Here is a 17,089-nt window from a genome sequence, read left to right as displayed (position 1 = left end):
AGGCATATTTACATTAGTAATTTCCTCATTGTGTATAAGAATGGTCCCAAAGTCATTATGGCATCAAAGCTATAAAACTATGCAATCTTATTAAAAATGCAGTAATAGATGAGTAACAACAGACTCTGTTGAACAGGGTATTCAATGATTCATTAAAGTTGCAAAAACACAAGTTTAGTTCAGCCAGAAAAGTTATCAGAAAAATTAGAATAAATTTCTGCAAAGAATGAGCAATTCTAAAATAAAGACAGAGGCACTGAGCTCAATGCAAATTTATTATAAAAGTAAGCTGAGGTCATGGAAATGAAGCTAATGAGTAAATGAAGTAATAGAAAGATGGCTATACAATTTCATACTCTCGATATCAGTGTATGAATGAGAATCCACTTGTTTCTACATCCTTGACAACATTTAATCTGTTTAAGCCATTTCAATAAAGGCATATATAGGGATGTTCATGTGGTTTGCCTATACTTAATGACTAATGATGATATTTTCACATGCTTTTTGGCATCTCTATATATTGACTGAAATCTGTCCAAACATTTTGCCTATTTTCCTTGTGTTGTTGTCTTATCATTGGTTTTTAATAGTTCTTTTCATATTCTGAATACAAATCCTTTCTCAGTCTTGTGATTTGCAAATATCTTCTCTATTCAATGCCTTATCTTTTTATTTTCTTAAGAATGCCTTTTGAGAAGTAGAGGTTATTAATTTTTTAAAGATTTTATTTATTTATTTGACCGAGAGAGAGGTAGAAAGGCAGGCAGAGAGAGGGGGAAGCAGACTCTCTGTTGAGCAGAGAGCCCAATGTGGGCCTCAATCCCAGGACCCTGAGATCATGACCTGAGCTGAAGGTAAAGGCTTAATTCACTGAGCCATCTAGGTGCCCTAAGAGGTTATTATTTTGATGAAGTGAAATGTATCAGTTTTTTATGGACTGTGCTTTTGGTGTCATCTCTAAATCTCTACCTAATCCTTAATCACAATTTTTTTTTTTAAATCCTTGTGTCTTTCTCTAAGTTTTATAGTTTTAGGTTTTAATTTTGGTTGACTATCCTCTGTATTATGAACTTTCTATATGGTGCAACACTGAAGTTTTTTTTTTTTGAATAAAGGTATCTAATTGTTCTAGCACCATTTACTGAAAATACTAACTTTGCTTCACTGAAATACTTTTGTATCTTTGCCAAAAAATCAAATGAACATAAAATAGTAAGTGGGACTCTTTCTGGACTCTGTTCTGGTCCATTGGTCTACTCGCTTATCTTTATGCCTAGGTCACACTGTCCTGATTATTGCAGCTTTAAAATAAATTTTGGTTCAGGTAGTGTAAATCTTCCAATTGTTTTATGCTTTTCCGAAGTTGTTTTGCCTATTCGAGGTGAATTTCAGAATCAGCCTGTCAACTGCTATAAATAGCCTGCTGAAATTTTGACTGGAAAATTCTGATTGCATTAACTATGCATCAATTTAGGATGAATCAGCATGTTAACTAACAGTAATGAGTTTTCTGATCCATGAACATGGTATTAAGTAGGTGTTCTTTAAATTTTCCTCAGCAATGTTTGTAATTTTCAATGTTTCTGTGAATACTATAAACATCTTACACATCTCTTTTCAAGCTGATGCTTAAGTATTTATTTTGTTTTGATACTACTATGAATGGCACTGTCATAATTTCTAACTGTTCATTTCTAGCATATAGGAGTAAAATAATTTTTTTAAAAGATGTTATTTATTTATTTGACAGAGAGACACAGCAAGAGAGGGAACACAAGCAGGGAGATGTGAGAGGGAGAAGCAGGCTTCCTGACGAGCAGGGAGCCTGATGCGGGGCTTGACTCCAGGCCCCTGAGATCATGATCTAAGCCGAAGGCAGTGGCTTAACCCAGTGAGCCACCCAGGCGCCCCAAAATAAATTTTTATATACTCTTCTTGTATGATGTAACTTTTCAGAACTCACTTACTAGTTTTAGTAGTTTTCCTACATGGACAATCATATTGTAGTAAATAAAGACAGTTTTACTTTTTTTCCTATTTAAACCGGTAACTTTTATTTCTTTTGTTTTAACAGCACTGGAGAGAATTCAGATACAATATTGAAGAGAAGTGGTGATGGGACATTCTTCATTGTTCATGATCTTAGAAAAACATTCAGTTCTCAACCATTAAGTACAGCATTGGCTGTAAATTTTTTATAGATGTCTTTTATCAAAGTGAGTAAGTTTTCTTTCTGAAAAGAAAGAAAAGATTGCTGCCAGATTGCTGAAAAGTTTTTAATCAGGAATAGATACTGACTTTAATCAAGTACCTTCCCTACATTTATTGAGATGTTTGCAAGGTTTTTCCTTCTTAGTTGTTAATTCGGTGAATCATATTAAATAATTTTTTAAAAAAGATTTTATTTATTTATTTATTTGGCAGAGAGATCACAAGTAGGCAGAGAGGCAGGCAGAGGGAGAGGAGGTAGCAGGCTCCTCGTGAAGCAGAGAGCCTGATGCGGAACTAGATCCCAGGACCCTGAGATCATGACTTGAGCCGAAGGCAGAGGCTTAACCCACTGAGCCACCCAGGTGCCCTCATATTAATTAATTTTTGAATATTAAGTCAACCCTGCATTCCCAGAATAAATTCCACTTGGTCATAACATAATTATTTTTATATATTATTGGATTCATTTTGTTAAAATTTTTTTAAAATTTTGCATCTATGTTTCTGAGTGATACTGGTCTATGGTTTCATAGTCAGGATGATGCCTCAAGAAAAGCTGGAAATTATTCTTTCCTTTTTAATTTTCTGGAAGAGTTTATACAGATTTGATATTTCTTCCTTAAATGTTTGATAAAATTCACCAAGGAAATCATCTGGGCCTAGAATTTTCTTTGTGGTTAAGTTTTTTAGCAATAAAATTAATGTCTTGAATAGATACAGTGCTACGCAGGTTATCTATTTCCAGTCAGTTTTGGTGGTTTGCCTTGCTGAGTAAGCTTTGGTAGTTTGTACTTCTTTAAACAAATACTTATGTATTTGTTTACATAAGTTGTCATTTTTCTGCCATACAGTTGTTCATAAAATTCTTTTATAATCTTTTAAATATCTGTACACTCTGTAACGATGTCACCTCTCTCATTACTGATTCTTGATAACAGTAATTTGTGTCATTTCTTCTTCCCTAAACAGTTCGACTAAAGGTTTATAACCACTGATCTTCGCAAAGAATCAGTTTTTGATTTCATCCTTTCTCTCTACTGGTTTTGTTTTCCTCTTAATTGATTTCTGCATTATCTTTATTATATTCCATCTTTTGCTGACTTGGTATTTCTTTTTTTAGTTTCTTAAGGTATAAGCTGATGCCAATGATTTACAACTTTTTTCCAAGTTGGTGTTCAGTTTCCCTTTTAATTACTGGTCAAGACTCTACAATTCTCAATGTTATGTTTTCATTTTACTTCACTTCAAAACACTTGTCAGTTTCCCTTTTGATTTGTTCTTTAAGCCAAAGGTTGTTCAGAATTATTTTAATTAGTTTCAAAATATTTGGGGACTTTCCAGTTTGACATCATTTTCTTTCTTTGACGTCCAATTTAAATCTAGTGTAGTCAGAGAATGTATTTAAGACTTGCATCCTTTTAAATCTTCTGAATTGGTTTATAGCCCAGAACATGCTTTGTCTTGGTAAACACTCCATGTGCAGTTGAAAAGAATACGTATTATTTGGTGGGGTAAAGTGTATTTTAACTGTTGACTATGTCAATTGGTTGTTAGTGTTGAGTTTTCCATGCCTCTATTTTGTCTTCTTACTGTCAATAATTGGAAGAAGGATGTTGAAATCTCTGACTGTAACTGTAGTTCTGCCTATTTCTCACTGTAGTTTTATCAGTTCATGTTTTATTTTGAAGCCTTGGTTTTAGGTGCATAAACATTTAGGATTATTTTCCAGTGATAGAATAACACTGTGTCTTTGGAGTATTCTTGCCTGGTGGTAATACAGTCACTCCAGCTTTCTTTTGATTGGTGTAAATATGGCGTATCGTTTTTTTATCCGTTTACATTTGCATCTTTAAATAAAATGAGGTTTCTTATAAATAATGTATTATCAGACATTGTTTTTTAAAATCCATTCTGAAAATCTCTGCCTAAAGGGGCATTTAGACCACTGCATCTAATGGGAACACTGATATGCTGATATGGGTTTAAATCTACTATGTAAACATGTTCCCACAGTACCCACTGATATGAGTTTAAATCTACTGTCTTGCTGTTTGTTTTATATTTGTCTCAGCTGTTCTATGTTTTACTGTTTTAAGATTTTTCATTATTACTTTTTAACTCATCTTTTAGATTATTACCTCTAACTTTTTGTTGTGTTTTCAGTAGTTGCTTTAGGTTATTTATATAGCATGTATCTTTGATTTGTCAGTCTACTATCATGAATTACACCACTTCATATATAGTGTAAAAACTTTACAACATTACATGCCTGTGTGTTCTCCTCCCAGATATTGTGCTGTTATTGTTCTATACTTTACATTTTCATGTTATAACTTTGTATGTAATATTCATTTTCATAACGTAACTTTGTATTTCTTCATGTATTTTTCTTCAGAGACTTTAGTACATTTATATTACATTACTTGAAGTTATCTACACTCTTACTGGTGGTCTTTTCAAATTTTTCAGTCTTTATCCTGTTTTTCATGTTGAATGGCTTCTATTGCTACTTTATTCTTTAATTTTTATGTTTTTTTTCTCTAGTGTGTCTAACCTATTATTAAGTGTATTTTTTAATCAAATACTGAAATGCACATCTTTAGAAGTCTAAAATAATGTTTCAATGTCTCTACCCAACATGTTTAATATTTTTTTCTCTTGAGGCTATAAAATACAGCTTAATGATTCTCCTATTTATGTGGCAAGGGTTTTACTAAATGGTGCTCATTAAAAGAGCTAGTTAAGTATCTTCTGCTTTGGCCATTACAAAATAACAGGGAATATGAATTTACCCTCCTTTCTGAAACAAGTAAAATAACATGCAAAATATATGAAACAACAGACTGTCATTAGACATTAGGCAATAAAAAATGGTAATCCCTGAGAGATGAGAAACACCAATTAAACATTTTTCCACGAAAGATTCCTTTTAATGTGCTAAATTATGTGCATAACAGTAAAAGTGTAACTATAACCATACACATTGTATATCTGTGTATTTCTCCTTGTTAAGAATTTAAGCTCCACGAGATCAAAGACCTTACTTGGCTTTACTGTATTATTACAAGATTGTAACTGGTACATAACACTCTACTATGCACTGAAAGATGAATTTACAAACATTATTTTGTAAATCGATGACTAAGATGCCCTGAATGTGCCAAAATTTAACCATTCTTCTATTTCTAAATATTTTGCTTGATTTCAGTTGTTCACTACTACAGACTAAGGTTAATAATTTATTGCCAAATTTTGTTCAAAACCTACTTTCCCTAATCAATAACAACAACAAACTTCTAAAGTGGAAATGTTTGGTGAAAGCATATGTAAACTTGAAAGTTTTTCAAATGTTCAGCATAAGTACTTTCTATATGTTTAAACCTACCTAAATTAAGATCAGTAGTGTGTAAGACTGTCTTTCTTCGGGGGATTTTGATTTCTACTATAACTAATCTGTCTCATTAAGTATTTAGAAGAATCAGAGATAACAAAGCAATCACCTTCTACCTTTAATGATGTGGATGCCTGCTAAGCCATTGAGAGCACAAACTAGCTGCCGATGTGCTTCTTCACATTCAGTTCCACATTTCTTCTGCAGAGATGTCAGCAGCTCTTCCATTGTCATAGTGCTAAAAGAAAAGGCAGATTTTTCAGAACTGAAAAGAAAATCCTAGATTAGAGTATTTCATCACATAAGATCAAGAGTATCTGACTCTTAAACAGTCGGTGTCTATCCTCAGATCTTTCTCTTAACCTCCATTTTTACCACTATCACTTTTTTTAAACTCAATTACTTCTTACTATTTTAGCAAGCATTCTATCTGATACCATCATTCTTTCCTTTTTCCCCGTTTAGTCAATGGAGAAGGGAACTACAAAATTTTCCTAATATATGAAGTACAACATGATATATTTGAAAGAGTATGGGTGTCAGAAGGTAAGATTAAGTGTAAATCCCTAGTATTATGATTTAATCTCCATGGGCCTGAATTTCTTTTTATCCATAAAAAAAGAAATACTTTTCAAGGATCAGATCAAATGCCATTTCCACCAAAAGGATGTCTAACATGAACACAGCAATTATTTCCACATTCTGTCTGTAGCCATTTATATGTATCTCTTATAAAATATGCTTATTTGCCTTACATTATAGAAATTTATAATTTTTGTCATCTCCTTTATTTGCCTACCAACTGCGTAAGGGCAAAGACAAAAAAAAAATTCCTTATCATATTTCTTAATAATACCTCATCCTTTTAATACCAGGTGCTAAAAAAAAAGGCCAGTTGCTGAGTCACACAGTCTGATGAAGGAAAACTTTCTGGCATAATAAACTACGGTGAACATAAATGCCTTATTAGGATGAAATAATCAAACAGAAAGACTTAGCACAATTACAAATAAAATATGTAATGGTACTCTAACTCATCTAATTCCCTGATGTGGGAACCAAAAGATATAATAAGAACAAAAGTATCAGTCATATCTGAAGTATAACAAAACAAAACAAACAAAAAAACTAGAACAAAACAACAAAATCCCAAAATAGTTCTAACATTAAAAGAAACGTTTAAAACCATGAAACTAAGTATGGTAACGTGACTCTTTCATAAATGGAGTTCCACACCAAAGAGAAACCACATTACTAAATATAACTGACAAGGCTGTTAAAACACCCCTGAATGAAACTCTGGGCTAGGTAGCTAATAGCTTCCTGTCTATCACTACTACATTATCAATTGCAGTATAAGGAAACGATAATAAAACCTTTTTTGGAGTGGCAAGAATTCCCCACGAACCGCCTGTGGGTGGCAGCAGGCCTGCCTGAGCCTCAGCAGTGGATATAGGATAGAGGTAACCGTCCTTCGGTCCAGGCTACTGAGCTTCAGTGCCCAGTCAGAAATCTTCCTGAGTTTTACTACAGCATCCTGGCAGCATACTTCATGCTGACGGTGATAGAAATGCCTTTCCACTGGAGAAAAGTGAAGCCAGTGGATTTCTTCTGTCTGAGGAGGTATCTGGATCTGTCGGGAGAGGAAAAAAATGATTTCACCTGAAAATTTAACTTCCATCCCAACTCTTTTGTCTTCTCTTGTAATGTCCTTTATCAGTAAAAACTTATCCTACTGACTTGGTCAATCACATCTTTCTTTGCAGACCTCCAGAGTATCTCGGCAATAAAGCTGTAGAGGAGCTGAGGATTCTTCTTGCAGTAAGGGCGATAAAGAAGTCGAACCCACCAGTGTTTGACACAGTAAGGTTCAATACCAAGAAAGACCACCAACCCAAAAAGATCTGAGAACAAAATAAGAAAAGAGAATATTAAGAATAACTGTTTCTATATTTCCTCATTACTATTCTGAATAACCACTTTCACAGACATTATACATTACATGGTATTTTCCACAAATTAAAATATGGATTGTATAGACTCTTGAATCTGGAAGTTAACTCTACTTTGACTTACATTTCTGGGTATTTATTTTGCTCTAGATTTTGTGCTAGGAGCTAAAATGTGAAACCATTACATAAACCTTCTACTTAATTCAAAAGACCAGAATTTCCATCAGAAGTAAAACTAGCAAATGACTCATTAGTGTGAACCTGATCAGGAGATACATAAAAAGAGTCAGACACTGAAACTACTAGATATAAGACTTGCTGGATTTGAAAATAAGTTTGAATGACATAGGTGATAATTCATTACACTTTTTGGTCTAATGATTCTACTTTGGAAAAATAAGACTAAAACAATGATTAAAAAATAGAGACAAGATTAACCCAAATGATGATATTCATAGCAACAACAAACAAAATAAAAATGACTCCAATAAAGGGATGATTAAATGATAAATAATGAATGATGAAATAAATTACGTAGTATTCTCCATAACACAAAAGTTTTCTTTTTCTGATCCAGTATGTCCTGTGTTTGTTAGATTTACTGCATGGTACTTATGTATTTCACGATTGGGCACACTCAATTTTATATACTATTTTCTGCTCACTTAACATACCCTACACAGTTTTCAAATTTATGATGAATTTTTAAAACATGGAAAACTGCTTAAGATACAATGAAAAAAAGAATACAAAATGATGCATTGTAGTATGAGGATAAATATATAAACCTTTATATTAAAAATGGAATAGTGGATGTATCTTCAAATGAAGATTATGGCTGAGTGTAATTTTCTTGCTATTTTTCTTTATTGTTGAACATGTTCACATTGGGCTATACTCTTTAGAAATCATGAAAATTGTTTTTACCCATATTCTGAATATGCCCAACAAATATTTAGGTTGAATTAAGTTACTCTGATGATTTCTGACAGTTACCATCTGAAAGACACAATGCCTATATGCAGATATCAACGGATATATTATATACATTTCTGTTAAAATCAATCTAGTCGCCTAGGTGCTACCTCTTCGAGGTCCTAAAGATGACAAAATCTGCCAAAATCAAATTCGTAATCTCTTTGCCCAAACATGTTTCTCTTCTAGTGCTATTGTAAATAATGTTACTGTCCATGGATACAAGTCAGAAATCTTGGCATCTCCTGATCACTGCTAAGCCTTACTACTTTTTTTCTTATCCACTTTTCCATTTTTTCAGGACAGTCCTACTTCAAATCAGGTGTCAGCATCACTTATCTAGATTACCTACTGTAGCCAACTTGAGATGATCCCCAACCACTCACTCTGTTTAAATCCTTTCAATAGCTTCTACTTTTCACTAAGAAATTAAAATTCTTTATCATGGCCTATAGAATCCTCCGTGGTCTGGTCTATATTCAACTATATAGTCTCTCAACCTACTGTGTTTTCCCTAGCTCTTTTATTATAGCCACACTGATTCCTTCTGTTCTCCTCCTGCCTGATCATCTTTATACTTTATTTCCTTTACAACAGAGAATTCTTCCCTCCCTCTTTATCTAGCTCATATCAATATTTCAGATCCTGGCTCAGCCGTCATTTCCTTCTGTATCTCTATTATGTGATGTCACAGAACCAGACATCTTTCCTGAGCCTGTTATAGCTTGAATTCTATATTTATTTCATACATTAAAGTTATCTTGACTGCAATCTTATACTTGTCTGAGTAATTAACAAATATATCTTCCCTTTAAGCTGTAAGCTCAAGAAGGTCTGGGACCTTGTCTATTTTTTTTCCTATTATACTTCACAAAGAATAAATGAACCAATAAATGTACCACAAAGTACTCAAAGAAGCTAAAATGAATACATGAATATATAAATGGATAATAAGAAAAACAAAAAGCACTGAAAGCAACTACTATTCATTGAATATTTAGTATCTGGCAGGTACTGTGCTCTGCTTTTTGTATACTTCATTATAATTAATCTTAAAACATCTTACTTACAAATTAGGGAAAACAAAAATGTGAATGTTTATCTAACTTCTTTATGGATATAAAATTCAATATGTAGTCAACCTGGTTGTTGCAGAGTGGTACAATTTTGCCCTGAAGGGATATCTGGCAAGGTCCAAAATATATTTGTACGTGTCAGAACCGCAGAAGTGTTACTGCCATCTAGTGGGTGGAAGCCAAATATTTTAAGATGCATAACACCGGTCCCAACAAAAAAAAATACCTAGTCCCAAATGTCAACAGAGCCAAGGTTGAGAAACCCTGTTCTAAAATCAAAACAAAAACAAAAAAAACAAATGATACTACCACTTCCAACTGCAACATAGTAAGTCCTGGCAGGCTAAGATTTCTACAACAACTACAAAAAGAAGAGATACAATGAAGAATCATAGTGTTAGACATCAGGGAATTATGGAAACAAAGATGAAGGATGAACTATAATTCCAGAAAGTTTAGAAAAGCTCTTTTTCAAGTAGTTTGGGCTTGAGGAAACTTTTGGGGCTGATCATCGTAACTGTGTAAATAGATTCATGGATATATATGTATGTCAAAAGCTCACAAATTTTATATTTTAAATATTTACAGTTTTATTATATGTCATTTATACCTCAATAAAGCTGTACAGACATTTCTCCAAAGAAGACATATAGATGGCTAGCAGACACATGAAAAGATGCTCAACATCACTTATTATCAGGGAAATGCAAATCAAAACCACAAAGAGAGAGCATCTCACATCAGTAAGAATAGCTAAAATCAAAAACACAAGAAACAACCAATGTTGGTGAGGATGCAGAGAAAAAGAAAGTCTTGGTGGGAATGAAAACTGGTATAGCCACTGTGGAAAACAGTATGGAAGTTCCTAAAAAAAAAATGAAATATAGAATTCTCATAGGATCCAGTAATTTCACTACTGGGTAGTTACCCAAAGAAAACAAAAACATTAATTCAAAAAGATGTATGTATCCCTATATTTATTGCAGCCTTATTTACAACAGCCAAATTGTGAAAGTGTCCATCAATAGGTGAATGGATAAAGAAGATGCGTGGTATATATATGTATTATATATATATACACACACATGTATATGTGTATATATATATGAATATTACCCAGCCATAAAAAAGGAATGCAATCTTGCCCTATGCAACAACATGAATGGACCTAGAGAGTATATAATGCTAAGTGAAATGAGTCAGTCAGAAAAAGATAAATACTTTAAGATTTCACTCATATGTGGAATTTAAGAAACAAAACAAATGAAAAAAAAAAAAAAAAAAGACAAACAATAAAACAGACTCTTAAATACCGAAAACAAACTGATCGTTACCAGAAGGGAGGTGGGGGTGTGTGGGTGAAATGGTGAAGGGGATTAAGTGTACATTTACCATGATGACCATTGAGTAAGGTATACATATAATTGCTGAATCACTATACTGTAAACCTAAAATTAATGTAACACTAGATGAATTATATAGTTGAACTATATATATATATTTCATATATAGATGAATACTATAGTGGAATTAAGAAATACACTCAAGAATTTGTTAAATCGTCTAAGTGCTTACACATCTACCAAACCTTACATATCCAAAAAACCTACCCAGGAAACTGAGGAATCATTGTCCATATTCTTTCAATGTTAAAATTTAAAAAATGTAAATCTGATACTCATTTTCTTTTTCTTGTATCCTCTCAGCTAACTTTGGAGTCTAATGAGATCTTATTAACAACTAAACATCTATAATTTGGGCAATTTCCAAATGTAATAGCAGACCACTAAATTTGGCCTTTTAGTTAGCCTGATATTCTTGTACAAATGGGTATCTTAATGTAATTTACTAAAATTATACAAATATTTAACTTACATTTATAATTATACAAATTTATATTATAATTTATAATATAATTAAAATATAGTTAGCCTGATATTATTGTACAAATAGGTATCTTAATGTAATTTACTAAAATTATACATTTAATTTATATTTACAATTATACAAATTTATATAATTTATAATATATAGTAATTAATATATAATAAATTATAATAATTTAAAATTATACACATATTTAAATACATACTTATAACCTTCCTAGAAAACACTTTGCTCCTAAAATTAATCATCAAAAAGTAATTGTTTTTCAGATCACAGTAATGAATGCTGATATTTTTATTTTTAAAAAGTGGCAAGTTATGCTGTTGAAAACAATGTATAAAAACCTGAATTTCCAGAAAGAATTTTTTTATATAGAAAGATAAGCTTTAAGGATGAACATCTGTCACAGAACTTCAAGAATATCTACATTTTATAATTATATTTTAATGACAACTTTTCTGAAAATTTATTACGTAAAACATTTAGCAAAACTTTTAGTTTTAAATATTCACAACTTGAGGGTGCCTGGGTGACTTAGTGGGTTAAAGCCTCTGCTCAGGTCATGATCCCAGGGCCCTGGGATCGAGCCCCGCATTGGGCTCTCTGCTCAGCAGAGAGCCTGTTCCCCCTCTCCCCCCGCCTGCCTCTCTGCTTGCTTGTGATCTCTGTCTGTCAAATAAATAAATAAAATATTTAAAAAAAAATTCACAACTTGAAAAAAACTTGTAAAAATGCAGTATCTGTTCTATAGAAGAATAAGCTATATAGGTGAGAGGAATGCAGAAGCATGAGTTAAAATGTGTGTGTGGGAGTAGGGGAGAGCTTGACACAATCTAAATGTCCAAGAGGAACAGCTGAAGGAATGATGGTGTAAGCATATGGAGTGGTATTTTATAAAGCTATGAATAGGGGTGCCTGGGTGGCTCAGTGGGTTAAGTCTCTGCCTTCGGCTCAGGTTATGATCCCAGGGTCCTGGGATCGAGTCCCACGTCTGGCTCTGCTTGGCAGGGAGTCTGTTTCCTCCTCTCTGCCTGCCCCTCTGCCTATTTGTGATCTCTGTCAAGTAAATAAATAAAATCTTTAAAAAAAAAAATTAAAAAAAAAGGCTATGAATACTTTGTAACTTCTACAATTAATAAAATTGTGATCCCACTATTTATGGGTCAGCCAATGAAAATTATGATCCTTATTTTTATAGATACAGCCAACTGAAATTAATTCCTCTTCCCTTTCCTCTCTTTTTTCTTAGGCTCTTTCTGTTTTATATGTACCATTTTGGAACTCTGAGTTCAGTTGAGACCTGCATCTACACTGCTGAGGAGGGCACAATGACTGTTCAACTTAGGACCATGGGACTACTCACTGTGTATCTGTCCTCATAAATAAAAACAAAAACCACTTAATTACATTTCAAAGACAAATGCTTGAAACCACTAGGAGTGAAATACAAATATATGTATAATCACTTAAGTAAGGATTTCAACAAAGGTTAAACTTACTTGTTCTTAAGAAAAGCAAGCTTTTTAAATACATGCAAAATGTGAGGAAAGCACACATTACCCTCTAATCCTCTCTGCACTGGAGTGCCACTGATGCACCAGCGATTAATCCCACTCAAGCGCTGAGCCATTTCTGCTGCCTAACAAGAGAGAAATATGAAAGAAAAAGAAAAAAAAAAGGACAGGGCAAATCAGGAATATGTTTACTCCTGAAAACAGCCCACGAAAAGCCATGCTTCAGGTCAGACATATCCACTCTTATTCAACAGTTATCACACACAAATTTGAATGTCAAAAATCACTGGGTCATCTTCTAGCACAGTGGCTCTCATTAGTAGCAGGCTCCCATGTGCCCTCTCAAAAGAGGAAGGGTAGTTCAAGTTCATGTAAAATGAAAAAGTTCCCTGAATGACTGATATATCCCCTAAACTGCCCCATCCCTCATATGTGAACTAATATATTAATAGATGAGATTCACAAATTGAATTTAGGTTACAAACTGGCCAAAGAAGATGTAATAAAGATATATGATGAACAAAGGCTGAATCAATACTCCATCTAAAGTAGCATGATCTGCTCTGATATGCTCTCTCCGATAAAAAACCGCTGAACTTTGGCCCAAACCTATCAGAGCCTACATGATGAGATTTCCACTTAGCGGAAATGGCTTATAAAAGTCCCCAAACAGGTTTAATTTCATCTGCACCATAAAAAACTGCCATCTTATTCAAATATGCATAGGCATTGCAAACAGAGCAATAATTCACATGGTACCAAAATAATTCCTAAGGGTTATGTAGTTCATGGCACAAAAGAAAAGCAAATGTATTGTGTGTAACAGCAAACTTTTGGCCAATGTCAATACTGTGGGTCAATTACACTTAAATTATTAAATTTTTTATGGACAGCTTCCCCAATCTCTTTCCCCTTTTCTCTTCCCCAGTGCTCAAAAGATTTTGCAGAAATTCTCACTTTTACAGCAGGGCATTCAACCATCTGGGCTTCATCAAGGCAGATCCTCCACCACTCCACAGCTACAAGGGGGCTGGGAATGGCCATATAGCGCTTCTGGTTCCGTAGGCGACGCCCATCCTCACTGTTGCTGTGTGGGATATCTACATAGTTTAGTTCTGAACGAAGGACATCGTAGGTAATGATAACTATATCCTGTTCAGCCAAAAAATGAGGTTGTAAAAAACCGTCTTTCTTCACTCCTTGGTATACCTAGGCAATAATCAGCACAGACAAAATTATTGCACAAAGGTTCATCAAAAGATAACTAAAATATTCATTCTTTAAATCCTTACCAAGTCCTTTCTATTTGTTTAGTACCAAACATGCTGTGAGATACATTCCACACAGCCTAGACAAAGATACATTTTAGGGCGAAAGACCAATGACATAAGCAATGTGAAAGGAAATATAACAGAAGTAAAAATGGTAGCAAAGGAGAAAGACCAATGTTGGAACTGAGAAGGTAAATTCAGAGAGGAGTGAAAATTTGAGGTGGATCTTGAAGAACATTTAGGAGTTCTCCCTGGTGGAGCAAGGGGAAAAGGACGTCTAGGTAGGTAGGTAGGTAGGTAGGTACAAAGCACAAAGATATGAAGTAGAACAAGGGCTATGATTTAGTGAATGCCTTTTATGTTGCAGACACTAAGCTGAGCTTTATCTCTTAGCTTCAATAACAATCTTGTTAGTAATTATTATTCCCATCCCACACACAAGAAACATGAAGTTTCTTGCTCAAAACTGGCAGAGCCTAGATTTAAACCAACATTTACTTATCCCCCAACACAGAGCTCATCAATGGTAAAGATGGTATTTTACTTATTACTGTATTCTCTCTCCATGTCTATGATAGTAGCTCAAATATTGAAAATCTTAAATAACATTTGTGTGGAAAGAAGGAAGGAAGAAGAAAGGGAGAGAAGAATACTAACATAACTCAACAAAAATGGGTTTGGAGGGAATATACCTTAACATAGCAAAGGCCATATATGACAAACCCACAGCTAACATTGTACTCAATGGTGAAAAACTAAAAGCTTTCCGTCTAGGATCAAGAATAAGAGGATATCTGTTCTCACCACTTTTATTCAACATAGTATTGAAAGTCCTAGCTGCAGCAATCAGATTAGAAAAAGAAATAAAAGGTACCCAAACTGGTCCAAGTTGGTAAGAAAGAAGTATAACTGTCACTATTATCAGATGATGTAACAGAACATACAGAAAACCCTAAAGATTCCACCTAAAAACTATCAGAACCAATTAGTGAATTCAGTAAGGTTGCAGGATACAAAATTAATATACAGAAATCTATTCTACTAATTTATCTTTTTTTTTAAAAAATATTTTATTTATTTATTTGCCAGAGACAGAGGGAGAGAGAGAGAGAGCGAGCGAGCACAGGCAGGCAGAGAGGCAGGCAGAGGCAGAGGGAGAAGCAGGCTCCCCGCCGAGCAAGGAGCCCAATGTGGGACTCAATCCCAGAATCCCGGGATCATGACCTGAGCTGAAGGCAGCTGCTCAACCAACTGAGCCACCCAGGCGTCCCTAATTTATCTATTTTATACAGTAAAAAAAAGTAACAGAAAGAGAAATTAGGAAAATGGTCCCATTTACAATTATATCAAAAAGAAAAAAAATCTAATAATCAATTTAACCAAGGAGGTGAAAAACCTGTATCTGAAAACAGTAAGACATTGGCAACAGAAATTGAAGATGAAATAGACAAATGGAAAAATAAACCATGGCCGTGGATTGAAAAAAATTTATATTGTTAAAATGTCCATTGTACCCAAAGCAATCCACAGATTCAATGCAATCCCTATCAGACTACCAAAAGCATTTTTTTTCTGTTGGTATTCTGTATTTGTTCTGAACAAAAAATAGAACAAATAATCCTAAAACTGGTATGAAACCACAAAAGGCCTTGAAGAGCCAAAGCAATCTGCAAAAGAAGAACAGAGCTGGAGGTATCATAATCCCAGATTTCAAGATATACTACAAAGTTGAAGTGATCAAGAATAGGGTATTAGCACAAAAAGAGACACATAGATCAATGGAACAGGACAGACAGCCCAGAAGTAAACCCATGCTTATATGGTTAGTTAATCTACAACAAAAAAAGGCAAGAATATACGATAGAGAAAAGACAGTGTCTTCAATAAATGGTGCTGGGAAAACTGGACAGCTACATGCAAAAGAATAAAAATGAACCACTTTCTTTCACCACATAAAAATTAATAAATGGAAATGGAAAAAAAATGGAATAAAAACCTAAATGTGAGACCTGAAACCATAAAACTCCTAGAAGTAAATATAGGCAGTCACCTCTTAGATGTTGGCCTTGGCCACGTATTTATGGATACATCTTCTCAGGCAAGGGAAACAGAAACGTAAACTACTGGACTGCAGCAAAATAAAAACCTTTTGCACAGCAAAGGACACCATCAAAACAAAAAGGCAACCAGTGAATGTAAAAGATATTTGCAAGTGATATATCCATTAAGGAGTTAATATCTAAAATATACAAAAACTTATGGAGCTAAATGCCAAAAAAAAAAAAAAATCTGATTTAAAAAATAGGAATAGGATCTGAACAGACATTTCTCCAAAGAAGACAAACAGATGGCCAACAGACACATAAAAAGATGCTCAACATCACTAAACAGAAATGCAAATCAAACCATAATGAGATTATCACCTCACTCCAGTCAGAATGACTAGTATCAAAAAAGGTAAGAGCTAACAGCTAACAGGAATGTAAATTGGTGCAACCATTGTAGAAAACAGTATGGAAATGTACCCCCAAATTAAAACAGAAATACTATTTGATCCAGGAATTCCACCATTTACCCAAAGAAAATGAAAATGCTAATTCAAAGACATAGTCACCCCCATGTTTACTGCAGCGCTATTAACAGCCAAGTTATGGAAGCAACCAGTATTCACTGACAGATGAATGGGTAAAAAAGATGTGGTATACAGTGGAATATTAGTTATAAAAAAGAATGAGATCTTGCCTCCTGTGACAACATGGGCCTAGAGGTATTAGCCTCAAGGAAGGAAGTCAGAGAGACAAAAAAAAAC

The 17,089-nt window shown here is 33.9% G+C and overlaps 1 protein-coding gene across 6 annotated transcripts in view; it reads right to left on the bottom strand.

Moving 5' to 3' along the window:
• The window catches only part of SHPRH (SNF2 histone linker PHD RING helicase), an 88,912-nt gene that overhangs the window by 49,694 nt on the left and 22,129 nt on the right, over positions 1-17,089 (bottom strand). For all 6 annotated transcript variants that reach the window (XM_032339311.1, XM_032339308.1, XM_032339310.1 and 3 more), the window contains 5 exons: positions 13,967-14,218; positions 13,056-13,134; positions 7,346-7,509; positions 6,982-7,238; positions 5,722-5,843 (listed from right to left, as the gene is read on the bottom strand). In XM_032339311.1, the coding sequence (XP_032195202.1) occupies positions 5,722-5,843; positions 6,982-7,238; positions 7,346-7,509; positions 13,056-13,134; positions 13,967-14,218 (874 nt within the window). The remainder of the gene's footprint in view (positions 1-5,721; positions 5,844-6,981; positions 7,239-7,345; positions 7,510-13,055; positions 13,135-13,966; positions 14,219-17,089) is intronic.

This window comes from Mustela erminea, chromosome 4 (genome assembly GCF_009829155.1).
Source record: "Mustela erminea isolate mMusErm1 chromosome 4, mMusErm1.Pri, whole genome shotgun sequence".
NCBI lineage: Eukaryota > Metazoa > Chordata > Mammalia > Carnivora > Mustelidae > Mustela > Mustela erminea.
The sequence above is the reverse complement of the archived record's forward strand: the minus strand, read 5'-3'. Positions and strand labels throughout refer to the sequence as shown.